This window comes from Gracilinanus agilis, chromosome 2 (genome assembly GCF_016433145.1).
Source record: "Gracilinanus agilis isolate LMUSP501 chromosome 2, AgileGrace, whole genome shotgun sequence".
Classification (NCBI taxonomy): Eukaryota; Metazoa; Chordata; class Mammalia; order Didelphimorphia; family Didelphidae; genus Gracilinanus; species Gracilinanus agilis.
The window spans coordinates 553,574,990-553,597,363 of record NC_058131.1 but is presented as its reverse complement, the minus strand read 5'-3'; the positions used below and the strand labels follow the sequence as shown (position 1 = coordinate 553,597,363).

At 38.3% G+C, this 22,374-nt stretch overlaps 1 protein-coding gene across 1 annotated transcript in view; it reads left to right on the top strand.

Moving 5' to 3' along the window:
* The window catches only part of LOC123234118 (T cell receptor alpha chain MC.7.G5-like), a 553,680-nt gene extending 540,299 nt beyond the window's left edge, over positions 1-13,381 (top strand). Inside the window, exons 4-7 of the mRNA XM_044660064.1 lie at positions 9,466-9,714; positions 10,150-10,194; positions 11,688-11,795; positions 12,866-13,381. Of these exons, the coding sequence (XP_044515999.1) occupies positions 9,466-9,714; positions 10,150-10,194; positions 11,688-11,794 (401 nt within the window). The 3' untranslated portion in view covers position 11,795; positions 12,866-13,381. The remainder of the gene's footprint in view (positions 1-9,465; positions 9,715-10,149; positions 10,195-11,687; positions 11,796-12,865) is intronic.
* The last annotated feature ends 8,993 nt before the right edge of the window (positions 13,382-22,374 follow it).

Sequence of the window (22,374 nt, the reverse complement as noted above, 5' to 3'; positions counted from 1 at the left end):
TTGGGGGATGAAGTTATTGCAGAGAAAGAGGCAGAGGAAGACAGAGATAGAGAGAGAATATGAAGAATGTATATTGTGGTGTGAGGTGCCTTATTGCAAAGACTGCCTTTCTGGTGCATCTATGTCTAACAGAAGCTATATTCTTATGTTAGGGAGAAAAACTAGACTTCATATCTATCCATGTGAGTTTTAGAGAAATGATCAAAGAAACTTTCTAGACAAAGACAGGATTATGAAGTAAACTCTCTAGGACAAGTTCTCTTCCATTAAAGAAGAAGTTCAGTGTTGTCCAAGGGCTGTTTAGTTGTGTTTTTCATACCAAGAAGCTGATCTGATTAAATTATTGGGAATACTGGGAAGAGGCTTTGTCTACTGTTTTCTTAGCATGCCTCCATCCAGGCCATGAGGAAAGGGCCAGTTTCCAGGGTTTATCCATTAGAAAAGAAACTTCCTTCCTCAATCTGTGAGTTTTAGTATTTGCCACCACACCTGTGGCCTCCAGGTCCTCCAGCCTCCTTTCCTCCCTGTTCATAAGTGGATATCTCCCCAGACTATGCCTATAAAATCCTATAAAGACAGGTACCTTCCTCATGAGAAATCAGTTCGGAGTTCTAATAGGTTTCTAGAATAAAATTTCCTTTTTCTATCCCTACAATAAGCCTCCTTACCCTGGTGACTATGGCATTATTTCTCTAGTCTCTGGCATTTGGGATATAAATGACATTTTAGTCATTTGAAAGTTAAAGGGAAGATCTTGGTGTAAGGAGGGAGAAGGGATTTAGGAGGCTTTGTTATTATGATTAAAGTGACATAGAAAACAAAATTTTATGGACCGAGCAACCACAAAATAGGCTTGTTTATGGTGTATAATAGTGAACCAGGAAGATGGGCTTAAGCAGCCATCTTGTGAGGCAGGGTACAGGTATTTTGTCGTGCTTTGAATCAGAATGAAATAGAAATCTCATTTGGGGGAGTGGGACCAGGCTCCAAATCCATTCAAATAAGTTCCTTATCTTTTACTTTGGTCAAAGAATCAGAGAAATCCTAGGTCATAGGCCCTAGGTCTAAGTCTGTGCTTCACTAGTTCATTTTTCATAGTTATTCATGAGACTTAAACTAGGTAAAGTCCGGCATCTCAAGCACTGGCTTAAAGATTAACTTCTGGTTTTTTTTGTTGTTTTTTTTTTTTCTGATATTCTTTTCTTATTCTATATCACCATCACTTCTCATTGATTCAGCCCACCCCTGATAGAAACCTCCCTTATAAAGAAGAAGCATAGTAAAATTAAACAAATTAGCACTAGCCACATATAAAAATGTATGCCTCATTCTGTACCTCTAATCCAACACATATCTAATGATTAGAGGCAGAAAACATACTTCTCCATCAGTCTCCTAAAGTCAAGACTGGTCAATTCATTGGCAAGGTTCCTGAAGCCTTTTAATGTTCTCCTTTTTATAACTGTGCCTAAAAATGTTTTCTAATAGTAATGTGTGATTGGGATTGGGGTGAGGAGGGGAGGTGATGGAGCTGGGGGGGTGGGGATGGAGAATGTCTGGTGAAGGTAATAGGTTTACCTATCATTGTGATAAAAGGTTTCTGCCAGAGACAAAAAGGGATTATGAATCTGAGATTTATTTAAAACCATCTGGTTGTCATTAAAGAAGATAAGAAATAAGCTCCTCTGTGTTCCTGGGATTTTTTCAGACCTTCACAAGAACACTAGGTCTAGCTTGGGATTCTACATCTTTAGAACAATGGAGAAATCTTTTTTTTTTTTTAAATGGAGATACTGAAAAATAAGACTATGTGAAACACTGACAAAGAAATGAGATAAGCTCTTAGCATAAAAAGAAGGCCAGAGGGGCTTTAAAACAACTAAAACATTTGGAAAGTTATTTTCCATTGGCACCTCCACTCCAAATGATTCTCAAATTACTCTAATGGTTCTCAAAGCAAATCTGTAAAGGCTTATTACCGGAAAGCTTGGCCATGTCAACTCATGAAATGGATGACTAAGATGTGGAGGAGTTGTGATCTGAATAGGCAAAGGAGGAAGGAAGAAAGAAAACAAGCATTTATTAAGTGCATATAATACATTGTGCTAAGCATTTTATAAATATTATAAACATACTGGTAAATTCATAGCTTGGAGGATTATCTTCTGAAATATTTTGTGATACTGAATTCCTTCATTAAAGTCCTCCTCTGATAATCTACCTTATTATGGTACAGAAACTTGGTTCTCAAAAGACTGCCAACAGAGCACACATTCTTGTAGGTCTTTACCAAGCAGGAAAAGTCTTGAATATGGCCCTGATGATGAGCTATATAGCTGTTGCCCAAAAAAATAGTTTTAAGTTCAGAGAGATTCATCACCATGTTGGTGACGGTGTGATGATCTGGAGGACTAGGAGCACTACAATCATAGTTGTAGAAGGTTGAGATTTGTATCAATGGATGGAGTACTCATACCAATGAAATAAGAGCATTAAGTATATAGAAGACATTGCATATGTCTCCCTCTCAATTAAAATCTAACAGAAATTTTCACTGCTGCAAAAGGAACTTACATTAAACCTTTGAAAATAGACCCTAACACTGAGAATCCCTTTCCTTAAGATCCTGAAGAACTAAATGAAATCCCATATTAAAGCACAGTCTTCCTCTGTACTTCTCCATGTCACCTTGCTTTCATCATAAGATTCTCATACTCCAAAAATGATCCCTTTCCTTCCCTTGTTCTGGATTTGTAGTACTCACTGAAAACCTATCATATTCCTCAGGATCTAATGGAGTATAATGAAAAGAATACTGGTCTTGGACTAAAAAGTCCTTAGTCTGATTCTTGGCTCTATCCCTTAGCAGTTGTATCATCCTAGGCAAGTCACTTAATCTCTCCGAGTCTCAGTTTCCTTTTCTACAAAATGGAGCTAGTAATAACTTGCCCTACCTCCACCATAGTATTGTTGTGAGGAAAGAAAAATACCTTGTAAATTTTAAAATGCCAAATAAAGGTGAGCCACCGTGGGTACAATTTGGAAATTCCTCACTATCAGGATTCCAATGGCCATGCCAAGAAGGCATCAAAGAGGGGATTTGGAATCCTTTAGCCAAATGAGGTCTGATTCCAAATATAAGTACCTATCCCTCCTCCCAAGACCAAAAAAAGAAAAGGATTGTTATCTGGTATGTTTTCCAAAAACTGTGCATCTTTACACACCTCACCAATGGGCCTTTTCTCCCTTTGAAGTCAGAAAGAGCTTAAGGGCAGTAGTTTTTGTAGCATCTGATCCCACAGTGGGTAGCTGGAGGAAACTACAAACTTACTTTTGGGAAAGGCAGCAAAGTAATCATTGTTCCTAGTAAGTAGATTGCAAAGTTGAATGTCTGGGTTCTGCATGAGCTGCATGTAATTGTCTGCATCAATATCTGCTTTGAACAATTTTTGTCTGCATCAATATGTGCTTGGGAGCAATTACTGAAGATGTGCTCTGAGCACTTGCCACACAGCAGTCTTGAATGTTCAGTGATTTGACCAAATAGATTGAATAGAATCATAATGATTAGGAGGAAACACTGATGATCAATTCAATTCAACAAATATTTGTCCAAATCAACTATGTGCAAAGCACTGTTACCAGTTTTTTTCTAATGGAACTTAGAATTATAGACCCTTAGAGGTCACCTAATTCAACTTTCTTGTTTTACAGATAAGGAAACAGGGAGTTTAAAAGATTTGCTCAGTTTCACAGCTAATTAGTAATGAACATGGACAAGATCCCAGATCTTCCTGGTCCAGGTTCTTTCTAGTTATTTCTCCAGGAGTGAGTGGTGAGTTGAAGAGAGGTCCACAGAATGCTATGTTACATAGAATAGATGATTAATAAATGCATGAAGGGATAAATGTAATGCAGCAAGGTATTCTAGAAACTCTAAAAGGGACCCACAGAGCCTCTCTCCATTCTCTTGCTTCTAAGGATTAACATAATTCCAAGTGGATGCTTTTTCTTATTTTGAAAAGTTTTTCCAGGGAAATAGATTCAAGGATCTCTTAAGAATCATTACTGTTTCTTATAATTTATAGCCCTGTAGATTTCTAGCAGTTCAAAAGTACTTCCTGGTAACATGTCTGAATTCTTCTCTCTGCAATAGCCAAGGGGAAAACTATTTTTTGAGATCCTAGAGGTTGGAGGTAGAAAGTAGAGCAGAAAATGCCCCTTCCTACATCCATCTAGGCTAATGAGGGAAGGCAAAGAGTTCATATGCAAAACTTAAACCTGCTGTATACATCCTGAAGGCTATGATAATCTGACCATTGGAGTAGGGACTAGGCTAGGCATTACAGTCCTATATGTTTGATACAAGTAATCACCACAAATGACCAAGCAGGAACTAAAGGAAAAACAGATAGTGATTTATGACAAATGAAAAACAATCATTTTTGACTCTTAAGAGGTTCCCCAATTTAAATGATCTCCACTTAGCACATCTAAGAAAGAGGCACCAGGATCGAGCCAAGAAAATAGGAATTAAAACAGGAAAATTTAAAGCAGGGATGCTTAACCTTTTTTTGTATGTCATGGACCCCTTTGGCAATCTGGTGAAGTCTATAGACCCTATCTCAAAATAATGTTTTCAAATGCTTAAACTACAAAATATTGTAAAAGAAAGCAATAATATTGAAATATGGGCTATCGAAAAAAATTTAAATTAACAGACTAGTCTATGCCCTTGATTTAGGGATATACAAAAAGGAACCCAGATGCTCTGTACTTCAGTATAAAGCCAATTATATCAGCGCGAGATAATCTGAATATCCTGGAAATTATCTAAATGCCTTGGAGAGAAGAGTTAATGGACAAATATAAATTCACTCATTTCTGAGAGTGCTAAATTCCCTGGCATTAATAATGAGCATGTTTGCTGTGACTCCTGTTTCCACTGTGATAATCATTTGATTGAAGTAGTGTTCATAGGATCATAACTCTAAGGGACCTTAGAAGACTTATATAGTCTAGCACCCTCTTTTTACAGGTGGGGAATAAATAGCTCTGAGAAACTTTAGTAACCTGGGCAAGGTTAATAGTAAATAGAAAAGCCTAAAATGTAGACACTCTAATGTAGATTATTCTGATCTGGGCATTAGAGAGGTGGGCCAGAGAATACACTAAGTCTGACTGAACTTTTCAGGGACTGATCATTGCTATGATAATAGTATTCCTCTTACCCCACCCCAACCTAACAACTAAATTTCTTAAGTTGCAACCTGAGGGAAGAGGAAAGCTAGGCAATGTAGCCCCCAAGGATTTGAAAATGGTTCTCCAGATGTAACTCTGCTAGCAGCAAATATCATGATGAAGATTATTGCAAAGGCCTCCCCTGTTGGGGTACTTAGCAGGAGGTGGAGGCAGACTAACATTTGGAGCAGGGACCAGGTTGAACATCCACCCAAGTGAGTGAGTAGGCTGGGACAAGGGAAAAAATGGTAATTAATCCTTCTATACCTGAGATAATGCATATCCTTCCCTTCTATAGCATTAATGTATATCAGGATAGCAACTATAAGATCATAATGTTTTTCTCTCCCAAAAACTTCCCCAAACCAAAATACAGTATTTGGGAATAGAGAAGTTCTGTCCTCAAGCTGGATATTAGAAATGTAAATGGTAGAACAAAATTGAGACGCAACCTGAATACTCTGAGGAAAGAATTTGAGCAGCTCCTTTCACTAGGAACAATTTCAAAATTATATATTTACAAGTATTTCTATGATATGGCACAGGGAAGAGGAAGAGTAGCGACTACCTCCAGGAGTAGAAAAACTGAAAATCAGTAGAAAATCAGTAGAAAAACTGAAAAAAACAGTATCACTCTACTAATCACTTCTCAATCTCTATTAAGAAATATATGGTGTGCAGCTGGGTGGCTCAGTGAATTGAGAGCTAGGCCTAGAGATGGGAGGTCCTAGGTTCAAATCCGACCTCAGATACCTCCCAGCCATGTGACCCTGGGCAAGTCAGTTGACCCCCATTGCCTAGCCCTTACCACTCTTCTGCCTTGGAACCAATACACAGTATTGGTTTTAGTAAAAAATATGTAGTATTGGTTTTAGGGTTTTAGTAAAAAAAAAAATTTTTTTTTAAGAAATATATGGGGGGTGGGGTCGGGAAGTATATGGGAGGGGGGAGTGTGTGGAACAGTTAGACAGCTCAGTGGATAGAGAGCTATACCTAGAGACAAGAGATCCTGGGTTCCAGATACTTCCTAGCTGTATGACCCTAGACAAGTCACTTTAACTATTTTTAAGGGGGATATTGGGCAGAAAGAGAATGAGGTTTGTGAAAATAAAATCCATAAGCTGAAAAATGAAAACTAGTTTGGGGAGCAACACCCAATTTACTGTACTAACCATGTCAGAGCAAAACTCAGCATGCCCTGATATTCCCCCAGCCTACAGCCAAGCCCTCATTTTATCACATGCCCAAATGAACAGTGAAAAGATATGGGAGGGAGAGGGAGTAGAGAAGAGCATAGAGAGGTAAAGAGCAGGTCCATTAGCCCACATGCTGCCCAGACAGAGAAAAAAGTGAGGTTAAAGTCTGGGTTAGCAGCCAGATAACTCTAGAAGCTTCTGAATTGCTTAGTCTGCTAAGTGGCTGCTTAGGGAACTGCTGAAAGAAGCCTTCCAAGTGACCCATGCCTAAGGCCTAAAGGAAATTAGGAAGCAAACCAGTAAATCCTGTAATGAGTTCCTCCTCCCTCTGCCTCTTTGATTTTTAGGAAAAATTGAGGATGTTTACTGCAAGTAAATGTTCCTTTTCTAAGTTTAGGAAAGACTACCCATCCTGACCCACCTCCAACCTCCAAGTACTAACATCCTATAACCATGCTATAAGAGGAAACTCAAGCCTACAATTTTTTTAAACCCTTACCTTCCATCTTAGAATCAGTACTGTGTATTGGTTCTAAGGCAGAAGAGTGGTAAAGGCTAGGCAATGGGGATTAAGCGACTTGCCAAGGGTCACACAGCTAGGAAATGTCTGAGGCCAGATTTGAACCCATGATCTCCCATCTCTAGGCATAGTTCTCAATCCACTGAACCCCCAAAGCCTACATTTAAAGACCACAAGGGAAAGCAGTTACATAGGCTTCTCCAAAGTCCATTCACATATGCTTACCAGCCTTCTCTAATGATCACTCAAAATATTCATTTTTTTTCTATTTTCTTCTTGATCTATTAGTATAGATGGAGAAAGTTTCCCCCTTATTCTCTATTCCCAAGTTCAGCAAACCTTGTTACTTTAGAAACTGGAGGTATTTACTTGGAAAAGAGCAGACTTAATGGGTTGTTGTAATAAAAATTCACATGGATATAAAATGCTTGAAGATTTACAGACTTTCTTCACAATAATCCTCAGAGCAGACAGTAGAATGTGAATACATATTTTTCAAATATCTGAATGGTGCTAACTTGTAGGAGTAGACTTTTCCATCACCTAGCCTATCTCCAAGTAGGGACAAGCCTGTACATAAAGGTCATCTCTTCAGTTTGTTTTTCATTTGACGCAGCTTCTTTCAACTATGCCTACGACTAGTTTCCACAGGCCTCAGTTTTGCAGGATGTTTATGTAGCCAAGACCGCAATGGCTTAGTATGTACACTATAAAGTCTGAGTAAAAAAAAGTAGGCAATGTTACTGGCCCAGTAGGAGACCTTTAGGAATAGGAGGGTCAAACCTTAACTCTGTTCCACTCTCTGGGTGGCCTGAATGTTTTAATTTCTCCCTCTAAATTTCTACTTCCTCTTCTAAACATTGGAAGTTGTAAAGAACACACAGTGAGAATCCATTAAGATACTGAATATCTAAATAAATGTTGAAGAAATAGTCTTAGAAATAAGTGGGGAGTCCAGCACCTACTTATTTCACAGGAGTTCTATGGAAAAAGAAATTGTTAACTGCCTTTATTAATTAGATATAATAGATCTTCCATGAGGTATATATCATAATAAGTTATTGGGACAAAAGTCTCCCCATGACAGGACAAGTTGATATAACCCATAAGTTTACCCTATTTTCAACATCACAAGGATACTATGGAGAAAACAGGACAACTATCAGTCATCCTTCACTCCTTCCACATGGCCAGCCCATATTTTTTTACAAGAACATTTCCTTCATATCATCTGTTAATCCAGGTCTTCTCTGTAATTCCTTGTTATAATATGTTAGCTGTCCACATCTACCATATGCCTTGTCATTGCCCTCTCAGCGATACTCATATTTATGTCTATGAAGATTATAGAGTAGGTAGTCATACAATAACAGTTATAATCTATCAGTATTGAAAAATGGAACTATTTCAGGGAGTTTGGGGTCATTAAAGAATGACACAACTTTCCAAAAGCAATCTAAATGCTCTCTATTCCCTTTTTAATCCAAGTCATTATCCATTTGCAGTGCCTTTTCTTAATAATATATAGTCGTTGATAATTTATAAAGGTAATAATAATCAAACATTAAATAATCTAACTATACATCATAATCTGGATAATAATCATTACCTTTAACAAACTACAGACTACTAAGTCTCTTGCTAGAGAGTTTGATCTATGATTCTGGCTCTGTCTCAGTATATTTTGCAGTTATTTTTAAATTTATCTTTGTTTTTCTGTCACCTTCATTTCCAAATATCCTCCACCACTACCCTAAAGAACAAAAGAAAGAAGGCAGAGAGGAAGAAGTTCAGTAGAACTAATCAACACATTTGACAATATATATTTCGTATCCATAGTCCCTCATTTCTACAAAGAAAGGGGAAAAAGTACATTTTCCCTCTCTTCTTTTTTTTTTTTTTAAACCCTTACCTTCCGTCTTGGAGTCAATACTGTGTATTGGCTCCAAGGCAGAAGAGTGGTAAGGGTAGGCAATGGGGGTCAAGTGACTTGCCCAGGGTCACACAGCTGGGAAGTGTCTGAGGTCACATTTGAACCTAGGACCTCCCGTCTCTAGGCCTGGCTCTCAATTCACTGAGCTACCCAGCTGCCCCCTCCCTCTCTTCTTGAGGACCAAACTTTCTCATTATAATTATATAGGGGCCACCTAGGTGGCTTAGTGGATTGAGAACTAAATTTGTTTAGTCATTCTCTCAGCTGATGGACACCCATTTTGTTTGGGGTTATTTGTTACCACAAAAAGTGCTGCAATAAATATTTTGATGTATATAAGACTTTTCTATCTTTGACCTTAAGAGGTAGTATATAATGTCAAAATAACCATTCTATATTTCTACTTTTAATTTGTACTAATTATTATCTCTGGTTTATAAGTATCTTTTGAGCAAGGTAGATTTCACCCTTTTCAGAGGCATTCCAATTCTAGCCTAATGTATAGAGTTAATATGGAGAGGGAACAAGAGGAAGCAAGCAGCATCTTTTAAACTCCATGATTTTTCTGTCCACAGATATCCAGAACCCTCAACCAGCTCTTTACCAACTAAGAAGCCCCAAGTCAAGTAACACTTCAGTCTGCCTCCTCACAGACTTTGATAAGCCCATCAAAAATGAGACTGTAGCTGGAAGCAAAGAAACAGTGCTGGAGATGATGACAATGGAATCTAAGAGCTATGGAGCAGTGGCCTGGGGAAGTAAATCAAACTTCACATGCACAGGTGCATTCCAAACAGACATCATCAATTTTACTCAAACCTCAGGTCAGTAAAACCCCTCCCTAAGAAGACAAGTCTCCCTATATTGTAAGAGTTCTTCTATGACTCTAGTCAAGAATAATCTCTTCTAAAAACTATTTCCATCCCACAGTCTCTACAATAGATCTCTGTCTTATATCCAAGTCATGGGGGGCATTTATTTTGCACCTTTATTATTGAGAGGTCAAGTGATCAGTGAACTTTTCATTCTTACTAACCCAATGGCAGTCCTTTCTGAGCCATGGGTGAAAAGAAGCCTGGGGGAAAGTGCAATGTTTAGGAGGGAGTCTTGATAAAAAATGAACCACTCCTGAGAAAGTCATATATGACACATGAACTAGGCATATCTTCCTAACCTAGAGGTGATTTGGGATGGGATGGGCCAGGATAACACCCAACTTGGGGATCCATGAAGGTGATTCTGCTTGTTTCTATTTGCAGGTTCCACATGCAACCCTTCACATGCAGAGCAAAGCTTTGAAACAGGTATATGACAGAAACCATGAACTGCTTTAATGGAAAACTGGGGAAGACCTGAAAGGTGGGGGGGTGGAGCGGAGGGAGAAAGACAATACCTAGAAACTCTAAGAACAGGAGTGGGTAGATCCAGAAGACCTATCTCAGATGAGAGGGAATAGGAGCAATAGTCTGTACCCTGTCTGAGTGGTCTTTTGTTTTCTTTCCTATCACATAAGATTTAGACCTAGAGGAGACTTTAGAGGTTATCTAATGCAAAGATCCATAAGCTGTCATCCATTTAAAGGGACCATGGATAGACTTCATGAGGTTGATAAATTTTCATGGGAAAGTTACATCTTGATTTTCACTAACTTCCAACTGAAATTTAGCATTTCCCTTAATTATGATTTTTAAAAACATTATTCTAAAAAAAAAGGACTATAGCTTCACTATACCATCAAAGGAGTCCATGACACATAAAAAAAGAACTTCTAATCTACTTTTACCCCTTCTTTTTATAGATTAGGAGCCTGAGAACTAGAGTAATCAAGTAATTTTTCAAAGCTCACTTTCCATGGTTTCTAATCTTCTCCCTTCTTGGTGCCCATTACCCTCTAAGGCTAGGTTCCTACTAGACCACTAATTCACTTAAGGACTCCTAAAATCTCTCATCTTTGTTGTGTATGTAGCCAGAGTGAATTACTTATTAGCAAGGATGAGAAACTTCTAATTGATACCATTGGAATGAACTAAACTACAACAGACCATTGGGATAGCCAAGTCAATGCTAAGGTTATTTTCCATCAGAAAGCAAGGACCATTATTAGGCTTTGTGATTTTGCTTTTTTTTTTTTTTTAAGTTACACTTATTTCCACTGAGAGATCCCTGAATCATTCATTGCCTACTTGCCCCATGCATTTGCTACAGGCTATGTTACCTCTTTGACTCAACCCATCATACAACCTAACCACCAGAAGTCAAATAACCAAGGAGTTTTTCTGGTTCTGCAAATGCTTCAGGTTTGAGGGTTAACAGAAGGCAGCCCTGCATGATAGAAAAACTCTGAATTGGGGAACTGAGAGTTTCTTTATCCTCTTTCATTTACTAATTGAATGACTTCATACATATTAGTTGATCTCAGTTTCCTCACCTATAAAATGTGTTGAGCTAGAACTAGATGATCTATACAATCCTTTTCAGCTCAAAGAGACTATAATTCTATCCCAGTTCTTGCTTAAAAAAAAAAAAAGAAATACTAAATGTATACCACCTCCAAACATACATAGAAATAAAACAACTTCATTTTTAAAAATTACTAGTCAGTCATAAAAACTTGCCAATTCTAATTTGTTAGATGAGGTTGGGGTTCACAATTAGAAGAGAGATCCCAAAAGATATCATAGCCCAGTCCATACCAGGCTGCTAATTGCCTACTAGACTCAAATCTTCCTTAGAGAGGAGTGGATGCAGAATCCTAAAAAATGGGCACTGGTAACCTTATGCCAACTTTGTTTTTCAGACAGAGATTTGAACTTAATGAACCTGTCTCTGATTGTTCTGCGTATCATCTTCTTGAAGACTGTGGGATTTAATCTGCTTATGACACTTCGTCTATGGTCAAATTAAAGTAAGTAATGTATCTTTTGGGGTAAAGGAGACAAGAGATTGTACAGAAGGATTGGTCTAGTGATTCTTACCAACTTGTAGGAACAAGTCTGATCCCACTTAAAGTGGTTTAACCCATCAGACTTTCCCACCTCTGATTACAAAGTATAAATATTAATAAGATTAGCATGCAAAATTTCCATGACACTTTGTACTTTTTCAATTTACTGTCATGTCCATTATTTCATTTGGTCCTCACAAAGTCTTAGCAGAGAACAAGTAATTTTCATGTTACAGATGAGGAAACTAAGGTTAAGTACCTTGTGGAAGGGTACAAAGTTAATTGGTAGCAAAACCAAGAATGTAATTTAAGTCACCCAACTCCCAATCTAGTGTGTTTTCTTTTATGTTCTATTGTGGTTGTTCCATACTGTAACAGACCATTCAACTCAGTGTGCATTTATTAAGGGCCTACTTTGTGCCAGACACTATACTAGGACTGTGTGACTACAAAGACAAACATGAAAATAATCCCCATCTTCCAGGAGTTTACATTCTAATAGACAAAGAGCAGAGCTTGCTAAATCTTGTCTTCCAAATCATTAGCCCTAGAATTGATCTTTCCAGGACAAGGCAATCATAGATCTAGGCATGGAAAGGATCTTAAAGAATATTTAATCTAATTCCCTTACTTTATACATGAGGAAACTGATGTAGAGCCTTCCCAAAAATTGCACAGGAAGTGTCAGAAGCAGGATCTGAATCCACTGACTCTAAATCCAGCATTCTTTCCACTACACCATATTGTCTCAATTCTTTCATTATTCTGAATCCTCACATTGCCTCTCAGCTATCCCTCTCTACCTTATTTTCCTTCCCAGAAAGGAACACAATTCCATCAGCTTAATCAAATTATATCTTATTAGCCACTATTAGTTGTTTGTGCTGTGCTCAGTATAAGGTATGGTGTGAGTAGCACTGTCTCTGTCTGTAACCGTTTCTATCACAGCACCAAACAATCCCAGCTCTTCTACCAGCCAAAATCCTTACTATTGTAGTGACTAATTTCCCTATTCTCTTTCTTCATTCCAGGTCTGACAAGAAGGCAAGTGGATTTCATATCTTCCTGCTCCTTCCTTCTTCATCTGCCCATCTCCCTTTAGAATTAATGAAGAAATATACAACCAACCTCTCCAGGCCTATAGGGAAGGCCATAGACTGGATCTTACCATGTATTTGAGATACCAAAGTAGAAGAACTTCCCCAAAAACCAACCCAACCCTTTCAGTCCCTTATACCTGCATCCTCAGCTCTCTTGAGAGACTTCCTGAAGAGTGGAGGAGAAGACATTGTATCTTTAAAAGCTACTTGGAAAATTGTTCTCTGTCTCTTTCTCTTTCCCTTCTCTACCCTCCATATAATTAGAAATTGTAAGAAGTGTTTATTTTTTAATAGAATTTATAAAGAAATATATTTAGTTCTTTTTATTGTTGTGGAAAAGATTATATAATTGGTTGAGCCCAGCTTTACCATGTATCTGAGCTGCACTGTATTCTGTTGCCTAGCCAGGTTGATAGGCTTTATTAAAAGTACTTTTGTAAAAGCAAAGACTGTGCTGTTATGTCTCTGAGTTGAAGTGGTATCACGGACCTGGATGGAGATGATCACTGGCTAAAGGGTGAGAAGAAAAGAAAGCATCTCCTCTATGGGTGCTGAAATAGAGCCAGACAGACAGATGGTGGCTTTACAACTTTACCTCATCTAGAAAAAATGTTTAGAAAGCACCCACATAGAATGACATGCTGGGTACCATTAAAAGCCCAGTTAAGAGTTAAACTCTCTGCTCTCTAAAACTTAAACCACCTTCTCCTAAAGTTTCTGGCAGTGGGAGGGCAGAAAGATACATCATGGTGGACAGACGAAGACAGGTGACCAACAAAAGCTGCAGAATAAGTTTCACCTTTAAGCAAAGTCACTAAATATAAAACATTCATATCAGACCACTGCCTTCTGACACCATCTCCCTGCCTTTCTCCCTTCAGATACTCCATAAAAATGTTGTATCATTGACCTCCAGCTTCAGGTTGAGACTGGACTGCAATTCTCCTCTATTACATATATCCTCTTAGGTATCTGGTACTCCCACCATGGTAGATATATTATGGGCCTCAGAATATATTTTTTCTTATACAACTTTTTTTATTTTTTACCAATTACATATGATAAATTTTCACATAAGTTTTCCAAAATTATATGATCCAAATTATATCCCTCTTTCTTTCCCTCCCCCCTCCCAGAACTGGCAAGCAATTCAATCAGAGTATGTTTTTTTTTTGTTTGTTTTTGACAAAGGTTTGAAAGACCTTCCAAGGTCAGCCATACCTTCAGTGATACACAGAAGAAATCTGAAGTTCCAATCTTCTGCATTCCCAGAAACAATCATTTAAGAACACTTACTTTATACAAAACACTATGCTTGGTATTTGAGACATTAAGAAACTAAATGTTCCCTGCCCTCAAGTAGCATAAATTCTATGGAATGTAAAACTCCCTATAAGGATGCAGAAAGGGAAAATAAAGTCATTCCTTCAGAGCCCAATGGCATCTCAGGTTTGGAGAAAATTGATTTCCTTAAAGACCTGGACCACATCAGAGGACTTATATCCCCTACAAGGAAAAGAACAATTAAAAAAAATGATAACCCTCTGACTTAGGTAAAAGCAATCCCAATGCTTTCAAGCCTCAAAGCACCCATTCTCTTCAAAAGATGTTCCAAAAGCAGGTTCTCTCTCTACCCTAGGAGATATTTTTGCACCAGGGACTCCTTTGGCACTCTTGTGAAAAGTCTATAGCCCTTTCTCAAAGTATTTTTAAATAAATAGAATACATGGAAAGCAATTATAATGAAATGTGATTATAAAAAAAAAAAACTTTTTAACTTTACTGGCCCCAGGTTAAAAGCCCCCTGACTCACCCTTTCTTGATACATTTTACTGTACTTTTAAACTCGAAAGTTTAAAAGGGGCAGCTAGGTGACTCAATGAATTGAAAGCCAGGTCCTGGGTTCAAATTCGACCTCAGATACTTCCTAGCTATGTGACCCTGGGCAAATCACTTAACCCCTATTGCCTAGCCCTTGCTGCTCTTCTGCCTTGGAACCAATACACAGTACTAATTCCAAGACAGAAGGTAAGACTTAAAAAAAAAAAAGTTTTGAACTTGCAGTCAGAGGACCTGATTTCAAATCCAAGCTTTTTCATGTACTACCTATATGACTTTGAACAAACCACTTAACCTCTCTGGACTTCAATTTCCTTACTTGTAAAATGAGGGAGTTGGACAAGCTGACCTCTAAGGTCTCTTCCAACTCTAGATCAGTGAGTCTACAAACCTATGACTTTTTCATGGAGTCAGAGGAGCTTCATCTGGAAGGAATCATAAAAGTCATTTTATCCATTCCCTCACTTCTCTATAGTTAATCGAGTCCAAGTCAATCTTTTCATACGGGCCCCCAGGGAACAGGGATTCTATCACTTGTCACTGTAAAACTTAATCTAATTCTCCTAGGTCACAGGGGCCAAAAATTTTCAAGTGTACCCAACTGAGAGCTAAATCCTATTTCCTCTTATCTTATCCTTCATGAAAATACAGAACCTCACATCTCCATTTTCTATGTGAAAACCCTACAGAAATTAAATGTAAATGGGGGGAAGTGGGAGCAGGACAGTTGATTCCTATGAAGAAAACATGTTAAATTACTATAGTAACTTCTAGGGTTATTCAGCACACAATCCATAGGATAAAATCCCACAGGTCTGTCTGCCACAATTCATGTTCCCATGTGGTATAACCTCCACTAAACAGATAGTTTAGTCACCATCTCTCATTTACCATCAACCTTCCTCCCCTCACAATCTAAATCACTCCTTTCCAAAGAACTGCTTTCTATGTAAAAGCTATAGTCCCTATTTCTGGAATTCAGGAGCCACCATCTCTCAATGCTTCTGAGAATGAGAGTTAGATGCCTCATGGCAGCCAAAGCCAGAAAGGTGACTAATGGGAACTACCAAGCAAGCTTCACCTTTGAAGAGAGAAGACAATCGTCTCATATAATAATAGGGCTGACTTCAAATATATACAAAATACGGGGTTGCCTCCATGATATGCTTTAGGAAGGATCCAAGAAGGTCAAACTACCTCTAAAAATATCTCCCCCAAAGCCTGCCTGAGATTTTTACCATTAGTGATTCATTCCTTTGAGTTAAAGCATTACCTTCCCAACTTTCTCATGTTAAAATATAATTTCTCACTTGATACAACAAACCTGGAAAGTTATATTATAAATATTATCCTCATTTTATCAATTTAGAAACTGAAAGGGGATAGTAGTTGGTAGCACAATGGACAGAAAGCAAGACCTGGAGTCAGGAGGACCCGGGTTCAAATCGAGCCTCAAAGACTTCCTAACTACATGGCCCTGGGCAAGTCACTTAGCCCCATTCACCTAGCCTTTGCCCTTCTGTATTAGAGTTGTTACTAAGGCAGGCAGGGAGGCAGGCAGGCAGGCAGGCAGGCAGGCAGGAAGGAAGGAAGGAAGGAAGGAAGGAAGGAAAGAAGGAAGGAAGGAAGGAAGGAAGGAAGCTGAAAAGAATGGGATGTAATGGAAAGGGAACTAAATTTGATGTCCTAAGGCTCCAAATTTAAATTTGGCTGTTACCTGATTATTTACATAGCCTTGAACAAGGACTTTACTGGCCTGAGATACAGTCTCCTCAACTGAATAATGAAGAGGTTAGACAAGATATCTTAGTTCCCTTCAAGACTTAAATCTAAGACCCTATGAAGCTCAGAAGGCAAGTTATTCACCCAATATCACCTAATTAAAAAGTGACAGAATCATGATTAAGCCCAATCTTTCTAAATCTGACTCTTTCTACTATAGTATACTGCATATGAGCAGGATTTTGCAAGAATAAGGTATTTGCTGGAGAAGGTTTCATGAGATGATGATCAGGTAAATAGATCTAAAAGCATGGGACCATGGCAGGGCATGGAGGGCAGTGGGGTTAGAAGAGGGTCTCATATTTCCCATCTCTTCATCAGCTCTCCTCTCTTGTATAAAAAGTAACTCATGCAAAAGGGAGGAATTGCTTGCTTAAATAGATAGAAGAAAATGGAAAGAAGCCAAAGATAAACCAGTTAGACTGTAAACTACTTGAGGGCAGACTATATATTTCCTCTTTTTGTATTCTCTGTACTTTGTACGGTGCTTGGAACATAGTAGTCACTTAATAAAATAAATGTTTACTATTAGTTGATTGATAGTGCTCACCCCAGCTATTAGGGCTAAGCCTAGAATATTCAGGCAATCTTCAATATAGAACCTACAGGTGGTAATAACAAGCTCTGTGGGCTGAAATTTCCAAGGTCCTGCATTTCACTGTTATCTAGCTCCCCACAAGGTCTTCTAGCCACTTCTGCCAATGTCCTGATTTACATAATATGACAAGAATGAGGAAGGCCCGCCATACCCCAATATCACATACACACAGAGTAATTCTGCTTCCTTTGCTCCTCTGCATCTAAGCTTAAATATGTCTATATATTTTGTCAAGGCAAGTCAGAGGCAATACCTGAGAGAAGGGTCAACACAATCTCTTCAGAAACCTATATTTGAACAAACCTTGCCACAGATTTTATTCAGAGTAAAATTAAGTCTTTCAACAAGTGGAGGAGTGAAGAGGAGGGATGGGGCAAGGAGACACTGCTAGTACCTTCTGCCACCCTCTGCCAACTGTCTAGTACCAAGAGATTGCTTCTTTTTCCATAGCTGGATCCAAGACTTAATAAGAGCTAAGTGGCTAAGAGGAAGTCATAAAGGTATGGGAAGCTATGTATAAGAAAGAGCTATAGGGGGGCAGCTGGGTAGCTCAGTGGATTGAGAGCCAGGCCTAGAGACGGGAGGTCCTAGGTTCAAATCTGGCTTCAGACACTTCCCAGCTGTGTGACCCTGGGCAAGTCACTTGACCCCCATTGCCTACCCTTACCACTCTTCCACCTATAAGTCAATACACAGAAGTTAAGGGTTTAAAAAATTAAAAAAAAAAATCTTAAAAAAAAAAAAGAAAGAGCTATAGGTTCTGAACCTGGACCCAGGAGCATAATTCTTTTCTTTTTTTAAAAACCCTCACCTTCCATCTTAGAATCAATATTCTATATTGGTTCCAAGGCAGAAGAGTGGTAAAGGCTAGGCAATGGGGGTCAAGTGATTCACCCAGGGTCACACAGCTAGGAAGTGTCTGAGGTCATATTTGAACCTAGGACCTCCCATCTCTAGGCCTGGCTCTCAATCCATTGAGCCACCTAGCTGCCCCTCCAGGAGCATAGTTATTCCAAGAAGAGAGCCTAACTTGAAGGTAAGGAATTTAAGATTATTATATCACCTGGAAAAGAAAAAGCTAAGATAACAGATCAGTCTCTGGTGGGGAGAAATGGTTCCTCCAAAAAGTCGCTATTTAACTCCCTATGAAAACTGATTTAAGCTAACAGAGGAAAAGTAAAACATATCCCAATGTGCAGAGGTGCCTGTTGGGATGAGATACACTGTCTTAGCAGAATTACTTAGGCACAGTCCACCCAAGAAGGAAAAATTGGGAGACAGACTAAATGACCTCTCAAGATGCCAGCCTGAGGATTCTAAAGCTATCTGAAACTTTGCTCAGTTCAGAGTTGTCATTTCCACAGTGCTTGCACATAGTTCAAGCTATATAGCCCAGTTGTTAAGTTAATTTAACAGTGGCTGAGAAAGAAAAAGCTATAATCCAGTGAGGTCACTTTCACTGAAGAGGTATAATTAGCCTTATGAGTCAGTAAAGACACATCCTATGATCTGAGAGACCCTGGAAAAAATCCCCTGTCCCATATATCAACTCTCTCATTTACCATTCCAAAACTATAGTTTTATTCCTGTGAATCTTGAAGGCTAGTTTCCCCTGGTCCTTTATTAAAATGCAATTACTCCCTGAATATTAAAGCCCCTACTAGCAAACACCTTAAGTAGCATGGTATTAAAGAGCTACCTATGAAAGTGGAAGAAATGCTGAATTTAGAATGAGGATAAATGTGGATTTGAATTCTCATTCTGACATCTATTTAGCCATATGGCATGGCCAGGTTATTTAACTCAATTCTCTGAGCTTCGGTTTCTCTATTTGCAAAATGGGAATAGTAACACTTGTACTGTCTTAACTCACAGGACTGCTATAAGGAAAGTAGTTTGTAAATATTAATATGTATATGTGAAACATTATAGATTTTCAATAAACAAGCATTTACTTATTAGCAACATTCTATATGCCAGGTACTGTTCTAGATAGTTGGATATAAGTATGATGAATGAAACATTTCCTGACCTCAAGGAGCTTATATATTTAGGGAGGCAACATATGCATATATAAATATATACAGAATAAATATGAAATTAATACAACGTTGTTAAGTACAAACTATAAAATACAGTAGTTTGAATACAAAATAAATACAATGTAGTTAAATACCAAGAAGTTAGAAAGGGCACTAGAAATTGTGGGAATCAGCAAAGGCTTCATGTAGAAGGTGCTTGAGACATGTCTTAAAAGATGTGAGGGATTCTATGAGGCAGCAATCAGGAGGGAATATATGCCAAGTAAGTACACAAAAGTATGGAGATTGGAGATGGAGTCCAAATGTAAGGAAGAGATTGAAAACTAGTTTGGCTGAACTACAAGGGAAGTGATGTAGTGATGTAAGTGATGTAGGGCTACAAATATAGTCTTAGGCTAAGTTGTGAGGGGTTTTAAAAGCCAAACTGAGGAGTAAACATTTTTATCCTAAAGGCAAGAGGGAGACATTAGAGTTTACTGAATAGGGGAGTAACATGGTCAGAAGTGGGACAAAAGGAAGTGTTGTGAATTGGCCTGGGAGTAGAAAATAGTCTCTTCCTTTTCCTTCACTTCCATATCCAAATCACTGCCAAATTGTTCCTCACTTCCATGACAACTCATATCCATCTGGTTCTCTCCAATCACACAGCAACTAGTTCAAGCCTTCACTACCTTTCAATAAGACTAAATAGCCTTCTAATTGGTCCCCCTGCTTCTAGTATTTCCCTGTTCCAATCTATCCTCCACATAGCTGCCAAATTAAGACAAGTCTGATAATGTCACTTTCACTTCTCAAAAATTGTCAGTGGTTCCCTATTGCCTCTAAGACATAGGTTCTTCACTTAGGATTCATAAGTAGATTTCGGGGATCTGTAAACACATATGGGGAAAAAAAACATGTCTTTATTTTCATTAACCTCTTAACTAATATTATTTTAAAACATTATTCTGAGAGGGTATCCATAGACTTCACCAGACTGTCAAAGAGGTCCTTCAAACAAACAAACAAAAAAAAAGATTGAGAATTTCTGCTATAGGAAAAAGTACAAAAATTATTCAATCCGACATTTAAAGCCCTCTCACAAGCTGCCTTTCAAGACTTAATTCTTGTTATTCTTCTTCCCACAACTCTGCATTCCAGTCAAACTGATCTACCTGCTGTTTACAGAACTCATCATTCTACCTCTGGTCTCCAGGACTTTCCCAGGCTTGCTCCCATGCCTGGAACTTACTCCCTTCTCACTTCTCAACCTCTTACAAACCCTAGTTTTCTTCAAAAGTGAGTTCAGGTAACTCCTCTGCATGAAGCCTTTCCTTGATACCTCCCCACTTAGAGTTATTAATTTCCTTCCTGAAATTTAATCCATAGCCATTCAAAAGACTTCATCTCCACAGTAAAAACCAAGGAGACAAAGAATTATTTTTGCCCATTCTGTGATATGCAGTTAGATGGACCATAAATTAGTTCCATCAGTACATATAACTTATGCAGACACTATAGATGGAAAATGAATTGGGTCTAGGATCAAATAGAGGAGAGTAGATTGGATTGCCTTCAGAAAACTGCAATATTTTTAAAGACTCTAAGTCTTAAAAAAAAAAAAAGACTCCTTCCCCCAAAAAAGACATTATATTTTAAACATCACTATTATTCTATTCATTATACATGGCAGGGGGTCCTGTAATACGACAGTTATTGAAGAAATAAGTTTCAGGTCACCCAAAGGGCAATACAGAGGTATATGGTAGACATAAGTAATTACACTATATTACCAGTGAAGAACAGCACAGGAGAGGCACTATGGAGAGTATTAAAGATGTATCCCTGGAAAAGCAGATGAGATGGAAAAATACTACAGGGGCAGCTTACATGCTCTGTCAAGTATTATCAAGAGGTTGACAGTTCATTGGGTAGACCCTCCATATAAGTGGCTTGGGAGGAGATATGGATGGGATACCATTAGAAGAAAAAGTACCCACTTTGATGAGGTAACAGAACCATAAAAATATTAAAGCAAACTGCGATGCTATAACCCCTTAGTAGAATGAAAACTCCTTGAGGGCAGAAACTATTGCTTTTATGTGGTAACAGAGTATTCATCGATGTAGTCCTTTGGCATTGTAGACAGATAGTCAATCAGCCTTTGAATAAAGAAGACATGGTTCAAATCCTGACAATCTGACCATGGATTAGTCTCTCAGTGCCTCCAATAAAGCTCTAATAAATTGCCCATCTGTAAGAGGTGAGTTACTACCCAAAATGAAAACAAAAACCTGTCCTTTTGCCAAAGGTCAAAGTCCTGACCCTGCTTGGAAATGCTAGGAAAATCAAAGTAGAAATCAAGGGTAGTATGTTCTGGTAATCAGCATACTATCATGGGCATACTGTTCCAAGTTTAAATGTTCTGTCATCTAAATAAACACTATAACAGCTCCCATTTATTTAAGGTATTTGAAGCACTTTCCAACAATAACTTTGTGAAAGAGACATTCTACAGATGAAGAACCTTAGGAATTTGCCCAAAGTCACACAACTATTACATGGACAAGCAAAGACTTTAACTCAGATTTCTTGAATCCAATGATACTCTTTCCACTAAACCAGATATAGAAGAAATATTAATTTTTAAAATACAATGAACTTGGAGTTACAAGTCTTTTGTAATCCTGAGAAAAGACTGACAATTTGGGAATGTCACTAGGTTTCTGCCTAATGTTACATTACAGAAGCTCTCTGAGGGCAAGGAGTATCATTTTTGTTTTTGTATCCCCAACTCTAACCCAGTGCCTGGCCCAGAATAGGTGTTTAATGCTTGTTGACTGGTTGGTTTTTCTAAAGAGAATAATTATACCTCTTCCTCCTCCACCTTGTCTCATCAAGAACGTATGAGAGGGGCATGGAATCCTCATTATTAGGATCCTCAAGAAACCTGGGGCCATCATCTGAACATTATTATTATTGTTAGATGTTATTGATAGGAATGGCATTATTATTATTGATAGCTGATTGATAACAGTAATAAGATTTGCCTGTTAAAAGAAAGGTCCCAGCACAGTTTCAGAGACAGCTCTTCAGGGTACAGAGGTGAATACAGGGAGGGGATTCCTAGTACACCCCCCACTTACCCTTCCCCCACAAATTCGGGTTTCTTCATTGCATCATGGCTTATTTGTGTTTAA